The sequence below is a fragment of the Perca fluviatilis genome, chromosome 11 (genome assembly GCF_010015445.1).
Source record: "Perca fluviatilis chromosome 11, GENO_Pfluv_1.0, whole genome shotgun sequence".
NCBI lineage: Eukaryota > Metazoa > Chordata > Actinopteri > Perciformes > Percidae > Perca > Perca fluviatilis.
The window spans coordinates 18,906,516-18,931,080 of NC_053122.1; the positions used below are offsets into that span (position 1 = coordinate 18,906,516).

A 24,565-nucleotide genomic window follows, 5' to 3' on the forward strand; every position below is an offset into this window, starting at 1 on the left:
GTTTGTACCTTGGCACATTGCTATTATAATGGCAGATATGCACCGTATTATTTTTATTTGTAATCTTTTGCATGTTTGTGTGCTGCTGCGCTTCCCTTTGTGTGTGTGTGTGTGTGTGTGTGTGTGTGTGTGTGTGTGTGTGTGTGTGTTTGTAACATGCATAGTGTTCGCGCGCTGTGCACAAGCCTAGGCGCATTTTACTAATTTGCTGTTAAAATAACAATGAAATGCTGCACTATTGACTTTAAACCAGGTTTTTGTTGGTCAATGGCGCGATCACTTCCCGCTGCCTCAAGATAGCAATACGCCAAGAATTCACTTGAACACACCTCCCTGTAAGACCAGGACGCCCATGGGCGCAGGTGCATTTGCTATTTAAATGACGTGGGTGCTGGACGGGAAATTGACAACTGCGTCGGTCTTAAACTAGCAAAGACACTTGCGTTGGTCTTTGCGCTGCGCCGGGTGCAAGATAGTGCCCTAAATCTGTCAATTGGCATCTGCTAGATGATTTGTGCGACCAATACACATTTTATCATCATACATCATTTTAAAATGGCCCATCTTTTAATTGCCACTTGTGGTCACAGAGCTCAATGAAAGTTACAAAGGCTCACTTAGAAGAAAACCGTTACATTTGAGTAACTCCTTAATAACAATGTAACTTCTACTAAACTACTAATCAACTCTGTTTGATGCTGATTTACTTCTCCCTGTCTGTCCTGTGGTTTCTTCTCTCTGTGTGCTGTAGGGTAGTGACATGGAGCTTTACAAAACAATAGAGTTTATCTCAACTCTGCTGGAGCAGGTGAGGGTTTGTTTTACTTTAGGAAGGCAGTATGGCGATCACTGCACTTTAAGCTGTAGGTGTACTTCATTTGCACTTTTTTTTTCTCACTTTTTTCTTCTCCCTTTGTTTTCATAGTTTCATGCATGCATCTAACTGCCTAACTTCATTTTTAATATGCTGTTTACAGACTGAATGGCTATAAACAGAATGGATGTTAACTACAACTTGACTGTTTGGCATACAACCGCGAGGCGGAAATTCTACTATTAACATAAAACATTTCAAATTAAATTTACTTCTTATCAAACTGCAAAATACCAGGTGTTCAAAGATTTCAGTCTGTCTCTGTGTTGTAGAGGTACACGGCGGTGTCTCTGCGCAGCATCACCACTGAGGTCCTGAAGGTGTTGAATGCCACTGAAGAGCTGCTGCTGCAGGGGGTGGAGGGAGGAGATGGCCCGCGACTTTCTAGCACCTTACTGCCCCCCAACACAGACCCCAAAAAACTGGATGAACAGTTCTCCAGACTGGAGGAGAATGTAAGTAAGCTTTTTATTATTAGTGGTAAAACACAAGGAACAATTTACTGCACTATGAGTACTATTATACTTAATAATAATAATAATAATAATAATATAGTACAATAAGTGCAATTAAAGATGATCTTAAATATGTAGATATGTTGTGTAGGCTTATAAAAATATGACTTTATGGTAATCTTTATAGTAAGTTTAAAGCACAACATAAAAATGTTTAAGATACATATACTGTAAATTAGAGCTGGGCGATATGGAGAAAATCAAATATCACAATATTTTTGACCAAATACCTCGATATTGATATGATATTGTAGTGTTGACTATTGGTGCTTTCACAAAATATTTACACAATGAGATTTTTGATAAATAATCATCAGTAATGTGGATATAATGACTAAGTGGGTAAAGGCGAATAATACAACAGTTACAATAGTCTGGTAAGTTCAGAACATTACATCACTTTACTGTAATGCAGCCTTTAAAACCAGGAAAAGACAACACTTATTATTACTATACACTTATATTACGATATCTAAAATCTAAGACGATATCTAGTCTCATATCACAATATTGATATATTATTGATGTATTGCCTAGCTCTACTGTAAATACTATGCACGCTATGCCATACAGTATGCTTCACTGTTGAAGGGTTTATTTGTACTGTATAATACTTTTACTGGGAGAAGGAAAAGCTTGATCTTTCTTAAAATGTCACAAAGCATTTACATTAACTGATTAAGGTAATGAAGCTGGGAATATGCAGGACTCCTGAAGTTAAATGTAATACATTTCCATACATTTTAGGACCTCATTGCCACAGTTTTAATATTTTTATGACACCATTATACCATAAGTTTTTAATATTATTAAGACAAAATATACAATGATTTTTATGACATACTATACTATGAGGCACCTGACCGTGGCAAACCCGGCCACCAGGCGCTCGCTGACGAGCTCTCCATCTGGGCCTGGCTCCAGACGGGGGCCCGGGCTTCATCCGGGCAGGGTAACTTCACCTCTTCCTTGATGATTCATAGGATCACTTTTTTGACATTTTTTTGACAAACTATACTATGACTTTTTATTTTTTATGACATACAGAGTCAGACGCAGTTACTAAACATAAAACACAACAGCTAACTTCACATAGAACAATGACGGTAAAACAGCATCACCGACTGTTTTAACCAAATATTCTCTTTCTTGCTCAGCTAAAAACACCATATCAGCAGTACATCTGCTGGTAGGCTACTGACAACGTGATCTTCCCCTGTTTAACTGATTTCACCAGATAGTTTGTGACTGTCCTGCTATTATTACAAACGTGTGACCCAACCACAGGCACTTGCCTCAGTCATGGACTCACTGACTCATTTACTTATTAATCGAAGGTGCCAGAACGCCTTTCCGGATTGTTCCAGTCCAACTTTAACTTCTGACTATATTATGACTTTTTATAACATAAATTATGACATTTTTGTGACTTTTTTATGACATACTATACTATTACTTTATTACTTTTTTGAGTCAAATGATTTTTTATGAGGTGCTATACTTTTTTATTACTTTTTCAACATACTATACTGTGACTTTGTCTTTTTTTGCTATACTATGACGTTTTTATGACTTTTTTTGACAGACTATACTATGACGTTTTTATGACTTTTTTGACAGACTATAATATGACTTTTTAATTACTTTTTTGATATACTACACTATGACTTTTTTGACATGCTATACTATGACTTTTTATGACTTTTTTCGACATACTAAGTTCCTTGCAAGCTTCACAAATAGCTCAGTGAAATAAGCTGCTAGAGTTAAAATTAAGATTGGCATACTATCACTTTTTTGACATACTATACTATGATTTTTTCATGATTTATTTTCTGACATACTATGTATTTTTTAATTTTTTCGATGCACTATACTATGACTTTTTATGACTTTTCTACATACTATACTATGACTTATTTTTCGACATACTATACGATGACTTTTTTCGACATGCTATGACTTTTTTGTAACATACTATACTGTGACTTTTTTTATGACTTTTTTTGACAACAATAATATGACATTTTTTTTGTAACTTTGACATACTGTACTGTGGCTTTTTTTTGTGACTTTTCGACATACTATACTATGACTTTTTTATGACTTTTCTGCATACTATACTGTGACTTTTTCTACATACTATACTATGACTTCTTTTTTGACATACTATGCTATGACTTTTTTATGACTTTTTTCCGACATACTATACTATGACTTTTTTTTTTATTTTTTGACATACTATACTATGACTTTTTTATAATTTTTTGACATACTATACTGTGACTTTTTTATGACTTTTCTACATACTATACTGTGACTTTTTCTACATACTACACTATGACTTCTTTTTTGACATACTATGCTATGACTTTTTTATGACTTTTTTCCGACATACTATACTATGACTTTTTTTGTAATTTTTTGACAGACTATACTATGACTTTTTTGTGACATTTTATGACATACTAATACTATGACTTTTTTTTACATACTATATTGTCTTTTTTCGACATACTATACCATACTATACTTCTTTGTGAGTTTTTTTGACGTACTATACTGTGACTTTTTTGTGACTTTTTCTGCATTTTCTATGACTTCTTTTCCAACTTACTATGCTATGACTTTTTTCGACATACTATGCTATGACTTTTTTTGACATACTATGCTATGACTTTTTTATGACTTTTTTTTCCCAGATACTATACTATGACTTTTTTGTAACTTTTCGACATAGTAAACTGTCTTTTTCTCTTGTGTAATGTGAGCAATGAATACAACGCCAAACCAGTTCCTTGCAAACTTCACAAATAGCTCAGTGATATAAGCTGCTAGAGTTAAAGGGGTGATAGAATGCAAAACCGATTTTACCTTGTCATAGTTGAATAACGACAGTTCGGTGTGTAAATAGGACATACATAGAAGCTCAAAATCCCATTGACACCCCTTTACTATGAAAATCTCATATTTTGAAACTGCCGCTGAAAATGGGCAAATCTCAACAAAGCTAGAAGTTGACGTCAGCATCCCAGAACCTGTACCTTTGTCAGCCCATGGGTGTATTAAGAGAACGGTCACGACCCAATATTTACATAGGCTGCACAACTGACCTGAGATCAGGTAGTCTTCTGAATCTAGGTCGCGCAGATCTCTGCTATTCCATTACAAAATTCACTTGTGAAACTTTTTTAAGCGAGAAATCAACCATGTAAAGCTCAAATATGGGCCATTTACAAAAAATTGATGGCTAATTGCTAAGGGTGTGACGAGATCTCGTTTTACGAGATCTCGCGAGATCTCGCGTGACGAGATTTCTCGTCGAGGTGAAAAGAGTGAAAGAGTGACAGACAAGACGAACACAATATGTAAACATTGTAAGAAAGAAGATACGATTACTACCGCACTACGCAGCCCGCGGGTGCAGTAGTTAGTAGAGAGCCGTGGTGGTGCTGTAAGTGTTTTTGCATAGTGCTCGTGTTAGGCGCGGCGATACCGGCATTTTTTCTTACAATGTTTACATATTGTGTTCGTCTTGTCTGTCACTCTTTCGCCGTTTATTATTTCCGCAGGAAAACCAAAATGTTGCCACACAAATGATTTAAAAGTGGCAGGGGATTTTCAATAGTAATTCCACGCTCCATCACGGTGACATCACATCGTCCTCACGAGACCTTTTCACCGCGACGAAATCTCGTCGCCTCGTTCTCATGAACCCAATCTCGTGATGTGTTTCGTCTCGTGGAGTAAGCGTCTCGTCACACCCCTAGCTTGTAACCTTGGTTCTCTGAGCAAAGACTATTTTTCCCAGTCATATTTCTTAACTGAAGTTTTCTTTAAATTAGTGTTAAAATCGCGTCTCGCTCTCGTGACCCCAATCTCGTGTCTCGTCTTGTCTCTTGAGCGAGTGTCTCGTCACACCCCTACTAATTGCAAATTTTGTCCGACTGTGTGTCGGAGTTCAGCGGCCGGTGCTGCCTGAGTTGCTACATCGCCGCCCTGCCTGTCCTCACAGACAGCTCCTTCACAGACCCCGGCCTGCTGTGAGCTCGATTGAGCTCCGTCACGGCGGGGAGCCCGCGGTGCTCCATACCCGCACAAACTCACCCTTTCTGGGTGACTGGACTACCAAACGCCGCTTCCCTGACAGAGCTCCAGGGCCTGCAGCTCGCTGTTCTCCCTCCCCTCTTCCTGCTAAATGGCCAGTGTGTGTGACTGAGAGCGCGGTCAGCGAGCTTGTTACACTTTGACTTATGACTTTTTTGACATACTATACTATGACTTTTTTAAGACTTTTTTGACATACTATACTGTGACTTTTTTTGTAACTTTTCGACATACTATACTATGACTTTTTTTTGTGACTTTTTATGACATACTATACTATGACTTTTTTTACATACTATACTATGACTTTTTTGTGCCTTTTTTCGACGTACTAGACTATGACTATTTTTGTGACTTTTTTCGACATACTATACTATGACTTTTTTAATGACTTTTTTCCGACACACTATTGACTTTTTTATGTCATTTTTTTTTTTTTTAGTTTTCAACATAATTTACTATGACTTTTTTGTGACTCTTTATGACATACTATACTATGGCTTTTTTCGATGTACTATACTATGACTTTTTTCGACATACTATACTATGACTTTATTCAATGTACTATACTATGACTTTTTTATGACTTTTCTACATACTATACTGTGACTTTTTCGACATACTATACTGTGACTTTTTTTTCGACATACTATGCTATGACTTCTTTTTCGACATACTATGCTATGACTTTTTTATGACCTTTTTTCGACATACTATACTATGACTTTTTTTTACATACTATATTATGCCTTTTTTCGACATACTATACCATGACTTTTTTGTGACTTTTTTTCAACGTACTATACTGTGACTTTTTTATGACTTTTCTACATACTATACTGTGACTTTTTCTACATACTATACTGTGACTTCTTTTTCGACATACTATGCTATGACTTCTTTTTCGACATACTATGCTATGACTTTTTTATTACCTTTTTTCGACATACTATACTGTGACTTTTTTGTGACTTCTTTTCAACGTACTATACTGTGACTTTTTTATGACATACTATACCATGACTTTTTTGTGACTTTTTTCGACGTACTAGACTATGACTTTTTTTGTGACTTTTTCAACATACTATACTATGACTTTATTCAATGTACTATACTATGACTTTTTTATGACTTTTCTACATACTATCAGGCTTCAAAATTAACATTTTCGTCTACCAGCCAAATGGCTAATGAATGTTCAAATATTACCAGCCATTCAATAGATTACCATTGGGTTTTTTGGCTGGTGAGTGAAGCAAATCTACCAGCCACTTGCATATTTCACCAGCATTTGGCTGGTAAACGGTGCTAATTTAGAACCCTGCATACTATACTGTGACTTTTTCTACATACTATACTGTGACTTCTTTTTCGACATACTATGCTATGACTTTTTTATTACCTTTTTTCGACATACTATACTATGACTTTTTTAAGACTTTTTTGACATACTATACTATGACTTTATTCAATGTACTATACTATGACTTTTTTATGACTTTTCTACATACTATACTGTGACTTTTTCTACATACTATACTATGACTTCTTTTTCGACATACTATGCTATGACTTTTTTTTATATAATATATTATGCCTTTTTTCAACATACTATACCATGACTTTTTTGACTTTTTTTCAACGTACTATACTATGACTTTTTTATGACTTTTCTACATACTATACTGTGACTTTTTCTACATACTATACTATGACTTCTTTTTCGACATACTATGCTATGACTTTTTTTTTATAATATATTATGCCTTTTTTCGACATACTATACCATGACTTTCTCGTATTTTACTGTTATGTCTTTTAGTTTTTTTGACATAATTTACTATGACTTTTTTGTGACTCTTTATGACATACTATACTGTGGCTTTTTTCGATGTACTATACTATGACTTTTTTGTGACTTTTTTCGACATACTATACTTTGGCTTTTTTCGACATACTATACTATGACTTTTTTTGTGACTTTTTTCGACATACTATACAATGACTTTATTCAATGTACTATACTATGACTTTTTTATGACTTTTCTACATACTATACTGTGACGTTTTCTACATACTATACTGTGACTTCTTTTTCGACATACTATGCTATGATGTTTTTCGACATACTATGCTATGACTTTTTTATGACCTTTTTTCGACATACTATACTATGACTTTTTTAAGACTTTTTTGACATACTATACTATGACTTTTTTTTACATAATATATTATGCCTTTTTTCAACATACTATACCATGACTTTTTTGTGACTTTTTTTCAACGTACAATACTGTGACTTTTTTATGACATACTATAATATGACATTTTTTGTAACTTTTCAACTTACTATACTATGACTTTTTTCGACATACTATACCATGACTTTTTTGTGACTTTTTTCGACGTACTAGACTATGACTTTTTTTGTGACTTTTTCAACATACTATACTATGACTTTATTCAATGTACTATGCTATGACTTTTTTGTGACTTTTTTCGACGTACTAGACTATGACTTTTTTATGACTTTTCTACATACTATACTGTGACTTTTTCTACATACTATACTGTGACTTCTTTTTCGACATACTATGCTATGACTTTTTTGTGACTTTTTTCGACGTACTAGACTATGACTTTTTTAAGACTTTTTTGACATACTATACTATGACTTTTTTTAAGACTTTTTTGACATACTATACTATGACTTTTTTTTACATACTATATTATGCCTTTATTCGTGACTTTTTTCGACATACTATACTTTTACTTTTTTATGGCTTCCTCAACATACTATGCTATGGCTTTTTTTGTGACTTTTTTTGACATGCTATACTAATTACTTTTTTATGGCTTTTCTAGACATACTATACCATGACTTTTTTGTGACTTTTTTCGACATACTATATCATGGCTTTTTTCGACATACTATACAATGACACTTTTAAGACTTTTTTGACACACTATACTGTGACTTTTTTATGACTTTTTTTTTTTTTTAGTTTTCGACATAATTTACTATTACTTTTTTGTGACTCTTTATGACATACTATACTATGGCTTTATTCAATGTACTATACTATGACTTTTTTATGACTTTTCTACATACTATACTGTGACTTTTTTTACATACTATACCATGACTTTTTTGTGACTTTTTTCGACGTACTAGACTATGACTATTTTTGTGACTTTTTTCGACATACTATACTATGACTTTTTTTATGACTTTTTTCCGACACACTATACTATGACTCTTTTAAGACTTTTTTGACACACTATACTGTGACTTTTTTTTGTCTTTTTTTTTTTTAGTTTTCGACATAATTTACTATGACTTTTTTGTGACTCTTTATGACATACTATACTATGGCTTTTTTCGATGTACTATACTATGACTTTTTGTGACTTTTTTTGACATACTATACTTTGGCTTTTTTCGACATACTATACTATGACTTTTTTTGTGACTTTTTTCGACATACTATACTGTGACTTTTTCTACATACTATACTGTGACTTCTTTTTCGACATACTATGCTATGATGTTTTTCGACATACTATGCTATGACTTTTTTTTACATAATATAATATGCCTTTTTTCGACATACTATACCATGACTTTTTTGTGACTTTTTTTCAACGTACTATACTGTGACTTTTTTATGACTTTTCTACATACTATACTCTGACTTTTTCTACATACTATACTGTGACTTCTTTTTCGACATACTATGCTATGACTTTTTTAAGACTTTTTTGACATACTATACTATGACTTTTTTTAAGACTTTTTTGACATACTATACTATGACTTTTTTTTTACATACTATATTATGCCTTTATTCGTGACTTTTTTCGACATACTATACCATGACTTTTTTGTGACTTTTTCGATGTACTATACTATGACTTTATTCAATGTACTATACTATGACTTTTTTATGACTTTTCTACATACTATACTGTGACTTTTTCTACATACTATACTGTGACTTCTTTTTCGACATACTATGCTATGACTTTTTTATGACCTTTTTCGACATACTATACTATGACTTTTTTAAGACTTTTTTGACATACTATACTGTGACTTTTTTGTAACTTTTCGACATACTATACTATGACTTTTTTTGTGACTTTTTATGACATACTATACTATGACTTTTTTTACATACTATACCATGACTTTTTTGTGACTTTTTTCGACGTACTAGACTATGACTATTTTTGTGACTTTTTTCGACATACTATACTATGACTTTTTTTATGACTTTTTTCCGACACACTATTCTATGACTCTTTTAAGACTTTTTTGACACACTATACTGTGACTTTTTTATGTCTTTTTTTTTTTTTTTTGACATAATTTACTATGACTTTTTTGTGACTCTTTATGACATACTATACTATAGCTTTTTTCGATGTACTATACTATGACTTTTTTGTGACTTTTTTCGACATACTATACTTTGGCTTTTTTCGACATACTATACTATGACTTTTTTTGTGACTTTTTTCGACATACTATACTATGACTTTATTCAATGTACTATACTATGACTTTTTTATGACTTTTCTACATACTATACTGTGACGTTTTCTACATACTATACTGTGACTTCTTTTTCGACATACTATGCTATGATGTTTTTCGACATACTATGCTATGACTTTTTTATGACCTTTTTTGACATAATATATTATGCCTTTTTTCGACATACTATACCATGACTTTTTTGTGACTTTTTTTCAACGTACTATACTGTGACTTTTTTATGACATACTATAATATGACATTTTTTGTAACTTTTCAACTTACTATACTATGACTTTTTTCGACATACTATACCATGACTTTTTTGTGACTTTTTTCGACGTACTAGACTGACTTTTTTTGTGACTTTTTCGACATACTATACTATGACTTTATTCAATGTACTATACTATGACTTTTTTATGACTTTTCTACATACTATACTGTGACTTTTTCTACATACTATACTGTGACTTCTTTTTCGACATACTATGCTATGACTTTTTTGTGACTTTTTTCGACGTACTAGACTATGACTTTTTTTGTGACTTTTTCGACATACTATACTATGAATTTATTCGATGTACTATACTATGACTTTTTTATGACTTTTCTACATACTATACTGTGACTTTTTCTACATACTATACTGTGACTTCTTTTTCGACATACTATGCTATGACTTTTTTAAGACTTTTTTGACATACTATACTATGACTTTTTTTAAGACTTTTTTGACATACTATACTATGACTTTTTTTTACATACTATATTATGCCTTTATTCGTGACTTTTTTCGACATACTATACCATGACTTTTTTGTGACTTTTTCGACGTACTTTATTATGGCTTTTTTTGTGACTATTTTTGACATGCTATACTAATTACTTTTTTATGGCTTTTCTAGACATACTATACCATGACCTTTTTGTGATTTTTTTTACATACTATATCATGGCTTTTTATGACATATTATGTCATTATTTTTGACAAAATATATAATAATTAATATATCTGTAATATGAATGCCGAACCAGTGCCCTTGAGCTTCACAAATACCTCCATGAGATAAGCTGGTAGAGATAAAATGGATTGATGGAAATGGAAGATTGGGGGTTGAGGGTTCAACTCATCAACATACTATGACTTTATTACTTTTTTTCGACATACTATGACTGTTTAATTCTATGAAAAATTCATGACTTTTTTGATACAATGAAATTTGTTTGACATTTTTATGACTTTTTATAACAAACTAAGACTTTTATTTTTATTTTTCTAGGACATAAATGACATTCACAACATACTTTGACTTTTTATTTGTATGACATACAGTAATGACATTTATATGACATACTATACTATGGAATTTTTTTCTTCTTCTATGACATACTATACTATGACATACTGTACTATGACATTTTATGGCATACTATACTATGTGACTAATCTTGATTTAAATTTAAATTACTAAGTTTTGAAGATGATCTTGTATTGAATTGAACATGCTGCAGGTGTATGTGGCAGCTGGAGAGGTGTACAGTCTGGAGGCGGAGCTGAGTGACCTGGAGGAGTGTGCAAGGGGCATCTGCAGCGGGACGTCCGACATGGAGCTGTCCTTCCTGGAGGAGCAGATAGCATCTGCAGCTGCTAAGGTTCAACAGTCTGAGCTGCAGGTGGGTTGAAGCTTGATTTGCATCCATTTTAAAGTTGAAACTGGCATATTAAGAAAGTGCTCTGCTGCTTTTAATTAGACCTGAATATTTGCAGTGTTGTGTGAGGCTTGTGATGCGTTCATAAAAAAACACAGATTGACCTTATGGGGACACTGAAATCAATGGTCAAAGATTGACAGACAACCATAACATCAGTCTGATCTTCATCAAACGTGTACTGTGTTACATGTTTGTGTTGTTTCTGCTCCAGACTTGTGACATCTCGGCCAGAATTGCTGCTTTGAAGAGTGCAGGCCTCAATGTGGACCCACAACAGTCACGCTTCGCTAAGACCAAGACTATTCCAGTTACGGTACTTGCATACAGTAATATACATCCTATCATAAGAGTGTAAAACACCTTGTTCAAGAATAAAAAAACATGTTTCACATGCATTTTTTGCAGCCTGTCACTGTGGACTCATCAAGACAGCTGAGAAGGCGATTACCTGCACCACCAGTGAAAGGTTAGAAACACATACTGTGTCCCAATAATGTATATAGTACATGCTACCTGTATATAGTGCATTATACTGTCTACAACTGTCTTAGGATACTTAACTTTTTATGGTTCCTGCATCATGTCATGCATCATGTTATACAGTTTCATACGAAACAGTAAATCAAACTGTAACTTTAGAATTAAACTTCACAAAATGTTTTTCCAAGGATGTAATAGCTATTTTGGGGTTTTCCTGGACATTTATTTCCCCAGGTTCTCTATTTCCTGTGTGCAATGCATTGCAGGTTTTTAATGAACTTACTTTTGTCACATTTCCTATGTGAATATTCTACATACCTATAAGCCGCTTAGATTTAATATGTTATAGTGTCATTTTTTCGTTTAAGTAAATAGAAATTGCTGACACAAATTAATACAAAAATGCATATTTAGTATTTTTCTGATATGTAATATCCACCTATTCAATAAGTGCTATTGGACTCTTTTATTATAGTACCTCAAGATCACTATTAATGCATCATTTTCATTTTGTCTAATTCTGTCAGAAGACAAAAAGGAAACCTAAATCATCGACCCAGGACCTTTGCAGTACCTCCAACACAGCAGTGCCTTGACCCTCTCACTCTGCAGCCTACAGGCCGGTCTTAAGTTCCATTGCCTTAATTTCATTTTTAGACTAAACATGAAAACACAAATAATACAGGACACTAGTACTGTATGTCACTGGAGGAAACTGTTGATTCTCGTGTAATCTTACCAAAACATACAGTAGATGAAACTCCTTAACAGTTCTGAAAATGTATAGGCATCGATCAATCTGATATAGAGAAGGAGCAGGTTAAACCATCAGCTCACTAGAAAATCACAACTTTTGAACATGTGAGTTTTAGGACTTTTTTTTAGATTTCCCAAAAAAATGAGAGAACTGGTGAAATTATTACATTGTATAACAGCATGTGTTCGAAAAAATCCTAATGTTTTAATAACACTTTTGAAAGACTTCATTTTAACATCATTAGCTGTCCATTTAACTTGCTGATAAAGAAAGCTATACTGTACAGTGACTGAAAAACACTAAATTATAAGCCACTATCTAAAACCTGCAATTTTTACCATTGTATCATAAATATACAGATTACACATGTGGGAACAATTATAGCATGTTAGAAAATTGTTGCGAGACTGTATCATGTCTAAAATATAGACCTGTGTTTTTTTCCATGGTTGTGGATGTTTGTACAGCAAACTAATCAGTAATTATGTTTTCTGCCTTTTATTATTAAGTTCAGAAAATAAAGTAGAAATTAAAAAGCTTGCAGGCTTTTCTTCACTGTAAAAATGTTATGCTCGGAGGTAAACAGCAGTGAAAACACTGTGCACCCTGTTCGCCCCTCAGATGAAGGTGGGTGTAATGGTGAGGAATTTAGTCTGTATTTTTGAGATGAGGAAATGACACCCGAATATGACATTCCTTCTTGTGAAGGTTTGAAACGACGCATAACAGCTCTGGAAAAATAACAGCTGTCTTTGAGAGAAATGGTCTTAAACAAACATTCAGCAGCGTCACCTCTCGCTCTTTGTGATGCAGTAATCACAAGTTTTTATCTTTTTTATGTTATGCCTAAAAACTGTGAATAAAATATTCTCTAGTTACATTTTCCTCATAGAGGCTTGGTGGTTTCCTCTCTGAACACTCAAAGTCTGTCCTTAAAACGACTTTGAGCAACAGCTGAATGGAAATAAGTCTCCCTTACATAAAGGTCCAGCTCTGTCCCAAAGCTTTCTGGGATACGTAGTTTTGGTCAGGAGCTCTCTGAGACTAGGAAGCGCTCCCTCTGATCAGGAACTATGAATCCTTCTTTCTGTTCACTCTCTCTTCTGTCTGACATGACAAAAGACTGTTTAGGGTCGATGACCACCATGCCGTCTTTGTCCTGACCAGGAGCCTCCACTTCGGCGTAAGAAGGGCGCCCGGAGCCCCGTCTGAACTTCATGATCGGCCACCGGGTCGGTCGCCGCTGGGGGGGTGGGGGGGTTGAAATGAACACATAAGTGGGTTTCAAGATAAATTTAAATAAAATATTGAGAAAACATGCGTACACAGCACTTAATAGTTGTATGCATTTGTATGAGATGTGTTCCTGCTCTCCTAAATATATATTTTTAATTGCACTGCGGGTGATAATAAAATATTTCTTTATGCTCCTATATGATCTAAAAAAAAAAAAAACATTGTGCAAACCAAAGAGAATGTTTGTTTTAAATTCTATAATAAAATTAAACTCCCCAGCTTTCAAAAATGTCAAATATTTACAACAAAATTTCACAGAAAAAGTGTGGCATAGCTTCAGTGAAGTTTAATCTCCAAGTAGTTGTCAAAGTATCTTGATCTAAATTAAAGTGTTGGAAGGACCAGCTTTTTATTTTGAGACTCCACTGCTTGCAATGAACACATACATCTGACAAATGCATGGCTCTTTCAAAGGAAGGGATTATGGAGAATTTATTGTGGATTATGGTGTCACTGACCTCCATGAAGAAGAGGCTGGCGCTGGAGGTGGGGTGGTTGTACATGTAGACAGACACAAGGACGGCTGCTCCCATGATCACCATCACCATGATGATTCCTGCCAGAAGACCAGGCTGTGGCCCATCACTCTCTGTGGTCTCCTCGTCTTCTGCTATATAGAATATATAGAGGTGATGAGACTGTCAGTGATACTACTAATACTCAATACGGACTTAAAGCCACTACGTGTAGAATTTGCATTCCCTCCTCTGATACAACTAGGGGACACTCGAGATTGGGCTAAAAGCAGCACACACGCAGATATTTTTTTGTTAGACTTCTGCTATCAAAGCAATTTAAACAACGATGTAATCACATAAACTTTTTCACATAGTGGCTTTCACTATCAGATCAAATGTAAATATGTACGTAAGTTTTGTGCTGAAAATATCACGTACCGATAATAAAATTAGACACACAGTAGGTTAACATGAACGACTTACGTGCTTCATTGATGTGCAAAGATATCTTTGTGTCATCTAGAAAAAGAAATACAATGACGTGATATACTACTTTTAAATATAAAATACAGTATGTCATGTGTTTTTTTAAATCAAAGTTTAAGAATTGTTTGTCCTGTCAGGAATAAAATAAACTTCTCAGGAAAAAAAACTAAACAAAGATTGACCATGACCATTTACTTTAAAAGAGAAGCTTTGAGTAGTTACTAATACATTTTTAAAGCCTATCATTTAATTTAAATTCTGTACGTTTTAACTGAAATACTGTAGTGTACTATGAGTGAAATCTCATAGTAAGTGCAAAATCTTTTGGTTCCCCAGAGGCATCCCAAATTGGAGCAGTGCACGGCCTTTTGCAGTGAACAGTTAGGCAGCTAAAAAATATGCAATTTATAATGTGATTCTCATTTATTCACTTCAAATGATACAGTTCAAACTCTCTCCTCTTTGCCTTTTTGAAGTTAAAACGAAACAAACATCCCATAATCCAAAGAGAACATTTTGAGAATAACTTAAAAAAAAAAAAAAGTATGCGAGTAAAATAATCATGCTTCTGTTAGAGAAGGATGTTGTATTCTTTCAGCTTCCAAACAATACAACCAAAAATAACAGCCCTCCTATGTTCTGACTCACCCAGAGTGACACACATACATTGAGTCATCCCTCAGCAGCTGAGGACACTATGCAGTATTTAACATAGCGCTGTATACACTCGGCTAGGAGCTAACAGAGGGCTGGGAAATAGCTGACCACTTGACCCTCACACTGTCAGTAGTATTAATTAATGAGCTGGAAATGACAACCGCTTTGTCCTAAATAAGATTTAAACACTAAAAAAGTAATACTGAAATTCATTGAGGTTAACCTATCAAGAGGATTCTATAAAAGGTAGTGGGAAATAAAAAAAAAGAACCATATTTGCAAATACTGTAGTGTTAGATGAACAAAACGTAACACGTTTTGTTTACAGGTGATTTGTAAGCAGATTACCTTCGGCAGGTTTGCTGGTAGGAGGCTGTTGAGTGGATATTATTCTTCTGCTTGTGCTGCTATGTGTTGAGGGGTTGGTGACAGTGGATGTACTGCGGAGGGGGATGGAGGTCGTGCTGGAGGTCTTCTGATGCATTGCAGTCGCTGTAACAGGAGTGGTCGTATGTGTGAGGTGGCGAGATGTGGCGTTTGTTACGTCTGTCATTCGGAGACACCGGGGATCTCTTCTCTGGACAAACAAACATTAGTAAACTTTTTTTGTGCAGACAGACACTCAAGTGGTGCCAAGTTTGAACAGAGTTCAACTTTGTGGAATTTACTGAAATGCGAAAAATAATGAGAACCTCCTCCGGGCAGCCTAGGTCGACCCAGTCCTGCCGGTAACGATCAAAGCCACTGGAGCATCTGACAAAGGAAGTAAATATAATGAATGTGTACTTAAGCTGTAATTACAGGTTAACCTTCACAAACATACAAGATACTGTATTGACAAAGTGTTTGAGGGACAAGCCTGAATCAAGCCTTTTTTACAACCAAATGTTATTTAAGACTTTTGCATCCAGCTAATATACAATAATATACGTACTTACTTACATTTTATATTCCCCTGCAATAGGGCAGCATGTAGTAAAGCAAGAGGGAAAAAACAAAGCTTTTGTAAATTGGTTTAGTCTTAAAGGATATGTTAATATTTTTTTCAAGTCTATCTTAATACAACACTTATCTGTCCCACATTGTAAAGATTATCGGTTGCTGTAATTGTTTCTCCTCTGTCCATACTGCCTGCAAAGAGATCCTTTCTTTTAGTTACTCTTTTAAGTAAACCAAAAGTCCTCATTCTATGCGAATATACATTCAGCAATAGGCCTGTCACAATAACAAATATTGCTTGATGATAAATTGTCCCAGAAATGATTGCGATAAAAGATAATATTGTCGTTCTGAGACCATTTTCATCTAATGTAATGATAATGGCATAATAATGCAGGTACACCTTTTCAAAGATCAATAAACTTTTATTTCTAAAGAATATTTAACACTGGAACTGGAAGACATTTTACATATTCAAAAAAAATGAACAAAACAACCAAAAACAATAAATAAAATGGACTCTCAGTCTGTTAACAAAAAATGCACTGGAATAAAAACACAACCAAAAACAAATAAAATGGAAATTGTTTCCGCCTGCGATAATTTCCATTTAAAAATGATCAAGTTCATTTTTTATTTACCATGCGATTAATTGATTTATTGCATATTGCGATAGGCCTATTCAGCAAAAACTAAAATGAGGCTTCAGAGATACAGTTTTTGCCAGTTGCTTACAAACTAAAAGTGAATGCTTAGACAAAAGCATCAAAACCTTAACCTTTTGTTACCATGCCTTAAACCAAAGGCACCAAAAGTACAAACATGTTTTCTGCTTTGAACTTTTACACACTTCTTGCACAACACTACACACTGTTTCTTACATAAGACACTTTGTTGAAGAATAAAAACTCTAGCAATCATTGGGAAAACACACATTTGAAATTGGCAACACACCCACACACATGATCACCCTGTGTGCCGCCATTAGTCTGCAAGGAGTTTTCCATCACCATGCCACTCTAGGTCCCTACAATCCTGCACACATAATCACATTTCTGCATGCACTATATAATGTAGTTGTACAGGACAGACGACTGTGCAGCCTTGTCAGTGGTATGTGCTCTCAGAATGCTTTCCAGTTTACCTTTGTAGACGACTGCACCAGCTGCAGTTAAAGCCAATCTGAGAAGTGACACATGGACCACAGCTGGAGAACTGGAGACATGCTGAGAATAAAGAAAAACTGAAGAGTTAGGAGGAAGAGACAGCTTTGACTTCTGTGAATTATACCTGAATGCATTTTTACAGGCCATCCTGCAGCATAGAGCTAACATGCAACAGCTGCTACTGATCACAAGCTATTTTCATTCACAAAGACAAGTGTACAATACAAACATGTAAAATACATTTTCAGATTAAGTTACTGATGATCCAAGTTTACAGAACATAGATGTGTGTTTTGCTGTGTGTCTTAGCAACACATCTCTTTGTATACTTTATTAGCATTAACATACTTGGGAGAGGTAGCATCTCCACAGCTGTAGAATTGGAGATTTTGGACTTGAGGATGTCGACTTTGTGATACTCATAAATGGTTCTCCTCCGAACATCTGGAGCATGTCAGAAAAGATGTGATGTTAATATCTAGTGAGATCCAGTGCTTTGTTTAATGAGAGAGGCTGGAAAAATATGAAAAGAAGAATGTGTCTTTATACACCAAAAGTGCCACTCACTGGGGATCTGCTCTATCTCATGAAGAACCACAAAAGCATCCGACAAGCCCACCTTGACAGGATGATTCTCAGTGCTGATGCCGTTGATGTCTAAAGGAATCTATAAAACAAAAAGGCTGAATAATTAAACTAATTCCACATTAACAGAAGAACACAAAGTTGAGAAGAAATGTCACCTCTTTGTATGCAAAGATGATACGTCCGTCACTGTGCAGAGCGGCCTGGAAGGTGAAAGATCCTAGACTGATGTTGTCTGGGAGGTACATCCGGTTCCACTGAACCACCAGGGCAGTGCCTACATGGTAGACATGCATAAACATAATCATTCACATACAATTAGTATACATATTCTACAGCAGACCCACAAACAAAAAGCCACAATTGACGACAGTTGAGTAAAATGATGGTCTCTTACCGTTATCAAAGTAAAACACAGTCGAGTTTTGGGACTGGCTTGGGTCAAAATTCGCCATCAAAGGGGCGATGTACTGAGTGGCTGTGAGCATTTGGTGGATTATATCTCCAGTGTAAATGAAACCTGTGAGAGGATAACATGCAGAGGTTACAATTTATATGCAATGCAGGGGGACATTCACAATCAGTTTCAAATCATGGACTAGATATGAGACAAAGGGCCCCTCTCCCCACACACAAACTGCTTCACTCACAGTAACTTTTTATTCTCGTTAATCTAGTTCTTAAACTTCTGCTGTTTGAAAACAGATCCTTAACTTCAGTATTTTGCTGGAGATGGAGAGGTTGTATAGAAACATATCCACACTGATCATACAAAAGACCGAAGCATGTGCCAAAAATATTCCACATAACATCACTGGAACCCTGTGATGCAGGTTATGGTTTCTTAAAGCAGCGCTATTCTGCTGTCAAATATATTCATAATGCTTAACGCATTCAGTTTTTATTCTTTGAAGTATGCACTGTACGGCTGTACTATAAAGGTAAAAGGTGAACAGAAATATAATAAAAATTCATATAAAGTTGCTCTACTTGTAGCTACTTTGAATACAGACTGTGCATTATAACTGTGCTAAAGAAAAGAGGTGTGTAGTTAAAGACTTGCCTCCAGTTGCCACTGTGATTTCTTTTAGTATATGTCCGTAGAAAGGGAAGTCGAAGGAAAGCTTCACTCTCTGGAAACGAAGAAAGAAAAAGTTTAATATCAACTGTATGTTAAAAGATGGTCAACAACCACTTTCATATACACCAACAACACAAGAGAAACTTTTTGTCAGAATCTTTAATCGTGTAAAGTATCTTATAATAAGCTTTACTGCAACCAAGTGAGAGTTAACTCAGCTTTTGTTTTAATAATGTGCCTGTGTTCTCAACTCAATACATTTGTCAGTGAAAGTTCTCAATCATCTAGGTCGTAGTTATCTAGTGAAGGGTTAAAGTCAAGGGCAACTGGACCTTCAACTTTTCAAGTCCAGTTGCTGTTGAGTTGAACCCTTCCCTGGCTAATTCAATACACTCAGAAAGTAAACTGTAATATACTAATCGACACTTCTTTAATTCATTGTCTAAATCATTTGGACATCAAAATCTTTGAAGGAAGTCAAAGCAAATACACAAATTAAAATGGATTTCCCAATGCACAGGAGATATTTGCATAAAACACTGATTGTCCCATTTATTCACACAGACTGATTTCATACCTCAGCTTGTCTGTGGGTGCTGGACAGGAAGCCACAGACCTTCCACTCATCCTCTTCCATCTCATCGATGTTCACCCACAGCCCTTTGCTGGCTGAGTCTCCAGAACCGTAGATTTTAGATGTATAGTAGGCGGGATCAATGTCCTATCAAAAAATGTAGGGATTGAAATGCTTTAAAACACACATTAAATCAGTATCAGGGACAAAAAGTAGAACTAAATTGATTGATTTAAGAGGGTTTAACTGCAAGTGAGGCTATCAAGTTTTAGCTTAACACATCTCTTTTGAAAGTATAGATGAACAGATTTTTATGAAGAGTCAAAACTAAAGTCAAGAAATAACACTCAAATAGCTAATTTCCTTAATATTATTCCCAATATACTATATTACTATATTGTATTTCCTAATCTTTCTTGCTAATTCTCTCATACTGTATCTAATATCAAAGTTCAAACAATGTTCACCCATATCATCATATAAGACAGAGATTCCTTAACTGTTATTTTGGGATGTTTTCACCTCCATAAAGCCCTGTTTCATTTTCCAAAACATCACCACGTTTTGCAAAATACATTTTTCTATGAAAGGTCTGGTCTTTATGAAAGCATTATATGCAGAGCATTTTATAACAGAAAGTGTTATCAAGAATGTTGCTATGCAATGTTATAAAACACATTTGTTATGTTGTAACTTGCCTGCTTTTCGAACAATTGTTACCTAAATGTCCCGGACTACATTCCTATAAATACATCACCTACCAAAGGGAGACATCCCTTCAATGGCATTTTCAGTTAAGACTTTAGTTCCTATGTTTTTCATCACCTGCTAAAGCTCTCTTAGCTGTAAATAACTTTACCACAATCTGTGTAGCATTGTCGTGACCGTTCTCCATCAGCAGGTCTGGATCTGACTCTTCTGGTTGGTGCTGGTCTCTGTAGTGGCCCCTGTTGTCTGCAGCCCAGCCAGGGGCCCCAGACCTGGGACGCGTCTCCCTGGGTTTGTTGTTCCCTGCGACTACATACGACCCTTCCTCTGGAGAAGATAGCCCCTGTGTGTCAGTACGGTAGACTCCTGAGGAATCGAATAGAGGGAGATCATTTATTGTTGTTTTGATTACATTGTTTACTTACTGTGTCTTTTTTTTGAGTACCATCAGTATATTTCTAACAATAAAATCAAAATGCCTGGGCTGATGCTGAAAAAGACCCACATTTTACAGCAATCTTAGTACAAATGTCCTAACAGTAGTTTGGCTATTTACAGACCGTAAATAGCTAAATACTGGCATAAAAATAATAGTGCTAAAACAATTGGTTGATTAATAAATTTGTTGATCAACTTAAGATTAATCTACAGCATTTAGAACTAAATTGTACCTCTGCTTAAGTAATATCCAAGTTTTCCGTGAAGTGGTGATAAATTAAGTATTTTAGCTGCTAGTTGTCATGTTTTATTAATTGGTGCTGACCCAGAGCAGAATCCAGTGTGACAACAATATTGTTTGAATTTAGAAAACAAAAAACAAGGCAGCCACTGCTCTCAAGTTTAGGAAACATAACTTTAAACACATCTTCCTGAATAGTAAAGAAACACTTGGATCCAAACTAAATCCATAACATTGATTTAGATCTTTGAATTGACTTTGCAGCTCTAATTCAAACCCACTGAGCTTAAATTTCCCAGCTCCAGATGTTAAAGTTTCCAAAGATAACAAATATGTCTGGCTATATTTTGGGGAAGTTTGTATAAAATGATGCACAAGGCATCGCATCTAGAATATATTTCCATTAAGATTTAGATTATTTTTTTTTTTAAACATGAAGTCTTGGGTTTGAATATTTCACTCAGTATAAACATCATATAGCTTAGATAAAGAGTTTGAAAAACCTAGCACACAACATTTAAGAGACTGTCAGCGTGGAATATTAAGACTATTTTAACAACCGTAGGTGGAAATGAAGAAGGGAAACTGTATGTTAAGGGGATGTTAGATGTGGAGAATGTCTCTTTGAAAATTTCAAACATCAGTAAACAAACTTTGGCATCTTCTTCTCACATGCAATGGGACATAAACAATTCCCCAGTGTGTGCCAAGTGGCAAGCATCCGCGGTCACCCCGTCATTCTGCCCCTTCCAGTGACAACAGTGCGTCCTAATTTTTCTTTTCACAGCAGAGGGTGAAAGCATGCTTCACATTCTTCACACCAGCAGGTCCAGGACCAGGCATGTGAGGCTGGGCAGCAGTGTATGTTGTCTATATTTCTGTCACATGGTGGCCCTGCGGCTGCAGAGGCCTCACAAGCCTCCACCAGTGTGATGTGGGCAGTGTATTGATGCTCCATAATCTGTAGTAGTAGCAGGAGCAGACTTATTGGTAACAAAAGCAGTAACTGTATAAATACTGTAGTGACAAACTGTCACTGAGATTTAGTTAAAATACCCACCCTGTAGATCAACAAAAGTCAGATGTATCATACAGTTGAATGCATCTCACCCATTGCTGTTGCAGAATAGTTCGCTGTTTCTTTTTCCACTTTAAATACACAAAATGCTCCACAGAAAATCTAAAACCCACAAATACTGGCGTAAACAGGTGCTGTTTCAGCTGAGACATCTGAAACTGATTACACCTTAATTTGTCTCCATCAAAATAAAGATTCTCCACCTGGTGGTCGAAGGTGTAAACACAATTAAGCAGGTACACATAAAACTGAAGATGATTACTACAATTATAGGACGTTGAAATATGATTTATTTCCCCTGGTATTGGAGGTTAAAGAGAGTATTGTGAAAAACGTAAATGGTCGTACCTATAGTACCCCAATGTGGTCTTAATGCTGTGTCAAAGATTTTTCACTCAGCCATGAAGAAAATACAGGGAAAACGCTGAATACACGTTTGGATATGTAGGGGTAACTTATTAAAGAAAATGTCAAAACATCTGCACACATGTGATGTAATTGCCACATTCAATCTAAAGATATTGGTATTGGCAGATAATTACAAAAAAAAGACTTACCCTTACAATAAATGACGCAGTAGCCTACCGTTACCAAATTCACAGCAGGTAACTTTAACACAACGGTAGTGTACTTATGTTATCTATCTTAGATATCTAGTGTAACTATGTTACATGTACAGTTTCTCCTTTTTACTAAAGTTCCGAAAGGAAACGTTAGCCCTTATTATTATTATATATTAGCAGATATAACTTACCATAAGCGGATTTTAGCTTCATGAAGCTCATTTGTAACTGGAAAACAATGACCAGTCCTGTGATGAGATTAACTGTCTTTGTCAGGGTCATTGCCATCCTTCCTCTTAGTTCGTATCGCATCTTAAAAGCGCAACATTTTTTATTTGGCGCATGTGAGTTTGCGCCTGTGACCTGGACCGTCCAACGTCTCACTGTTGGTAAAAAAAGTACCTAACGGAAACGTTACTTGTCTAATTAGAAGGGGAAAAAAACATGCAAGACTTAAACGACGCAAACTTTACAATTAATGTACCCTAACGTAAAGTTTCTCGGCATGTTGATGTCCATGCATGGATACACACGTACGTCCATGTTTCAGATTGTCCACAGACCATCTGTGCGTCCGTTCAGTCTTCTCAGGAATGATATTCTGTTCTGGATGAAAAGCTGGACCCGTGGAAACGCTGCCTTCAGGTGCTGTCGTAATTGTCATAGTTATGAGCCCAAAGCAATGGTGGAGGAAATATTCGGATCCTTTACTTAAGTAAAAATACTACACATTGTGAAAAACAAAACAAAACCATGTTACAAGTAAATGCACTGCATTCAAAATGCCAATTAAGTAAATCTAATCCGGAAAATACTATTATGCTGAAAAATGCCCCCTCTGACTATTAATTATATATTATTGATGTATTACTATAAAGCCAGGATTTTACTGATTGTTTTCTCAACTAATCGATTGATTGTTGAATGTCACTGAAGATTAGAAGGAGCAAATGAAGGCAGCAGAGGTTGTGTCCCAGATGTAATTCCAAAGTTCCCCCACTAGATGGCCCCAATCACAACAAACCTATGAAACCAGATGAATGTAAGCCATTATATGATTTGTACATTATCTTCCCTATTTCCAGAGTAAATGGAAGAGTAATAAAGTTGGTCAGATAAAAATTATTGATGGTTAGGTGTGATCTTAACAGGTCAATTAAGCACTATCTTTATGCATGAGTTAATACAGAGTATGGTTTGACAACATGAACTTCTGAGTATTTTGTGGGCAATATGACAACAGTGTCAGTACAAACTTAACAAATATTTAGTAATCAGATAAAAAGAAAATACATGTAAATGTGAC

At 35.2% G+C, this 24,565-nt stretch overlaps 2 protein-coding genes across 15 annotated transcripts in view; one reads left to right on the forward strand and one right to left on the reverse strand.

Moving 5' to 3' along the window:
• The window catches only part of si:ch211-106h4.9 (rab effector MyRIP), a 51,962-nt gene extending 38,434 nt beyond the window's left edge, over positions 1-13,528 (forward strand). For 9 of the 11 annotated variants that reach the window (XM_039815886.1, XM_039815882.1, XM_039815887.1 and 6 more), the window contains 6 exons: positions 752-808; positions 1,147-1,329; positions 11,552-11,713; positions 11,964-12,065; positions 12,158-12,218; positions 12,760-13,528. In XM_039815886.1, the coding sequence (XP_039671820.1) occupies positions 752-808; positions 1,147-1,329; positions 11,552-11,713; positions 11,964-12,065; positions 12,158-12,218; positions 12,760-12,779 (585 nt within the window). In that variant the 3' untranslated portion in view covers positions 12,780-13,528. Of the gene's footprint in view, positions 1-751; positions 809-1,128; positions 1,330-11,551; positions 11,714-11,963; positions 12,066-12,157; positions 12,219-12,759 lie in introns of those variants that run through there. The other 2 variants (XM_039815889.1, XM_039815891.1) reach the window with 2 other exon arrangements.
• si:ch211-106h4.6 (plexin domain-containing protein 2) lies at positions 12,684-23,869 on the reverse strand. Of its 4 annotated transcripts, none has more exons than XM_039815896.1 (14): positions 23,451-23,869; positions 21,091-21,305; positions 20,235-20,378; positions 19,640-19,709; positions 18,974-19,096; positions 18,735-18,853; positions 18,559-18,658; positions 18,340-18,435; positions 17,970-18,051; positions 16,579-16,639; positions 16,235-16,463; positions 15,227-15,262; positions 14,744-14,892; positions 12,684-14,232 (listed from the first exon to the last, which is right to left on the reverse strand). In XM_039815896.1, exons 1-14 carry the CDS (start codon positions 23,569-23,571, stop codon positions 14,017-14,019), a joined length of 1,761 nt encoding a protein of 586 aa, XP_039671830.1. In that variant the 5' UTR covers positions 23,572-23,869; the 3' UTR covers positions 12,684-14,016. The 4 variants fall into 4 exon arrangements, with proteins under 4 accessions (XP_039671830.1, XP_039671829.1, XP_039671832.1 ...); XM_039815895.1 differs by having other exon boundaries at positions 14,744-14,895; XM_039815898.1 differs by lacking the exon at positions 23,451-23,869 and adding an exon at positions 22,729-22,831 and having other exon boundaries at positions 14,744-14,895.
• Between the last annotated feature and the right edge of the window lie 696 nt (positions 23,870-24,565).